The sequence below is a fragment of the Scaptodrosophila lebanonensis genome, unplaced genomic scaffold, assembly GCF_003285725.1.
Source record: "Scaptodrosophila lebanonensis strain 11010-0011.00,11010-0021.00 unplaced genomic scaffold, SlebRS2 tig00001414-arrow-arrow-pilon, whole genome shotgun sequence".
In the NCBI taxonomy this organism is placed as follows: Eukaryota; Metazoa; Arthropoda; class Insecta; order Diptera; family Drosophilidae; genus Scaptodrosophila; species Scaptodrosophila lebanonensis.
The window spans coordinates 52,986-55,969 of NW_022060741.1; the positions used below are offsets into that span (position 1 = coordinate 52,986).

At 31.7% G+C, this 2,984-nt stretch overlaps 1 protein-coding gene across 1 annotated transcript; it reads right to left on the minus strand.

Annotated features, from left to right (window-relative positions):
- Nucleotides 1–1,273: 1,273 nt before the first annotated feature.
- LOC115632078 lies at nt 1,274–2,641 on the minus strand. Its single transcript, XM_030529039.1, has 3 exons — nt 2,485–2,641; nt 1,838–2,086; nt 1,274–1,435 (listed from the first exon to the last, which is right to left on the minus strand). The coding sequence occupies exons 2-3, from the start codon at nt 2,000–2,002 to the stop codon at nt 1,286–1,288; spliced, it is 315 nt and encodes a 104-aa protein (XP_030384899.1). The 5' UTR covers nt 2,003–2,086; nt 2,485–2,641; the 3' UTR covers nt 1,274–1,285.
- Between the last annotated feature and the right edge of the window lie 343 nt (nt 2,642–2,984).

A 2,984-nucleotide genomic window follows, 5' to 3' on the forward strand; every position in this document is an offset into this window, starting at 1 on the left:
AGTATCCTTAACGGAGCAAAGAAAATATGCCGCCATCTTCTCCTTGCCAAATCTTCGCCTCGTCCACAACCCAAATATCGTCTCATCTGGAGCCTTTGCCCGGAGTACTGGTTTTTCTGGTCTCTTCTTCGAGGTCCATCTCGGCAACTTTCTGGCTTTGCTCATGTCTTGTATGCTGCATCTCCTCAGTATCCGGATCCATCATTATATGGAGCTGGAAAAATTAAATAAAATATTATCATAAAACTACATATAAATGGTAAACAAACTACATAAGAAGTCCTTTAACATACTCACGACACATCACAATAAAATCACAATAAAATAATTCATAAATTCACAAATTAATATCTACATATAATAGCCTCATTACATATCCACGTCATATCACAATAAAATAATTCATAAATTCACAAATTAATACTCAGAAATAATAGCTTCATTAAATTACATTTTACACTATATAAACATTTAACTACTCTAATAAATACACATATTCATCAAATTCCAATTTTTCATACAATATTACGCTAATTCAAATAATAATAACTTCTCGCATACCATACAAATTAACAATATAAATCAACTAATAAATTAAAATTTTAACCCTCCTTGCCTTCGTCACGCTTGGGAAACTCTTGGGCCACCTGATGCGGTCCTGTTGATGGAGCCTTGCTCTCTGGATCTGACACCACACCTGGAGTATCCATAGCGGAGCAAAGAAATCCATGCTGCCATCTTTTCTGCCATAGGTCGTGACTGCAGCCGACGCCTCTCCCATTGGTACCCGGAACCTGCATCCATCTCTCTGAAGCAAAACTTCGCCAAACCTGTTGCCCTTCTTCAGTGTCAACGTTATATGGCGCTGAAACATAAATAAATAAATAAAGTATTAATATAAAACTTTACAAGTACCAATTTGGTATTTTACTAATTACTATATACAAACTCTTAATTTACACACACATCAACAGTCTAAACATATTCATGTCACATCAAAATAAATAATTCGTAAACTCATAAATTATCATTCTTAAACTGCAGCTTCATCAAATCACATTAATAAACTACATTTACACTTCATAAACATTTAACAAATATACATATTCTTTAAATTCCATTTTATCAAACAATATTTACGCCAATTCAAATAATAATAACTTTTCGCATTCCATTCAAACTAACAATACAAATCAATTAATTCACTAAATTAAAATAATAACAAATATTCAAATTTACTTTAATAAATAAATATATAAAAACTTTCGTCAAATCTCCGCCTCGCCTACAAGCCAAACATCGTTTCAACTGGAGCCTCTGCCTGGAGTTCTGGTTTTCCCGTCTCCTCTTCGAGGTCCATCTCGGCAACTTTCTGGCTTTGCTCATGTTTTGTATGCTGCATCTCTTCAGTATCCGGATCCATCATTATATGGAGCTGGAAAAATTAAATAAAATATTATCATAAAACTACATATAAATGGTAAACAAACTACATAAGAAGTCCTTTAACATACTCACGACACATCACAATAAAATCACAATAAAATAATTCATAAATTCACAAATTAATATCTAAATATAATAGCCTCATTACATATCCACGTCATATCACAATAAAATAATTCATAAATTCACAAATTAATACTCAGAAATAATAGCTTCATTAAATTACATTTTACACTATATAAACATTTAACTACTCTAATAAATACACATATTCATCAAATTCCAATTTTCATACAATATTACGCTAATTCAAATAATAATAACTTCTCGCATTCCATACAAATTAACAATATAAATCAACTAATAAATTAAAATTTTAAACCCTCCTTGCCTTCGTCACGCTTGGGAAACTCTTGGGCCACCTGATGCGGTCCTGTTGATGGAGCCTTGCTCTCTGGATCTGACACCACACCTGGAGAATCCATAGCGGAGCAAAGAAATCCATGCTGCCATCTTTTCTGCCATAGGTCGTGACTGCAGCCGACGCCTCTCCCATTGGTACCTGGAACCTGCATCCATCTCTCTGAAGCAAAACTTCGCCAAACCTGTTGCCCTTCTTCAGTGTCAACGTTATATGGCGCTGAAACATAAATAAATAAATAAAGTATTAATATAAAACTTTACAAGTACCAATTTGGTATTTTACTAATTACTATATACAAACTCTTAATTTACACACACATCAACAGTCTAAACATATTCATGTCACATCAAAATAAATAATTCGTAAACTCATAAATTATCATTCTTAAGCTGCAGCTTCATCAAATCACATTAATAAACTACATTTACACTTCATAAACATTTAACAAATATACATATTCTTTAAATTCCATTTTATCAAACAATATTTACGCCAATTCAAATAATAATAACTTTTCGCATTCCATTCAAACTAACAATACAAATCAATTAATTCACTAAATTAAAATAATAACAAATATTCAAATTTACTTTAATAAATAAATATATAAAAACTTTCGTCAAATCTCCGCCTCGCCTACAAGCCAAATATCGTTTCAACTGGAGCCTCTGCCTGGAGTTCTGGTTTTCCCGTCTCCTCTTCGAGGTCCATCTCGGCAACTTTCTGGCTTCGCTTTTGCTGCATCTCCTCAGTGTCTGGAACCAACATTATATGGAGCTGAAAAAATTAAATAAAACATTATCATAAAACATCATAAAAATGGTAAACCAGCTACATAAGCAGTTCTCAACATACCCACGTCACATCATAATAAAATAACTCATAAATTCACAAATTAATACTTAATTATAATAGCTTCATTACATATCCACGTCACATCACAATAAAATAACTCATAAATTAATACTCAAATAAAATAACTTCATAAATTACACTTCACATTACATAAATATTTCATTACTCTAATAAATACATTCATCAAACTCCATCAAACAATATTATGCTAATTCAAATAAATATAACTTTTCGCATCTCATACAATTTAATAATAAAT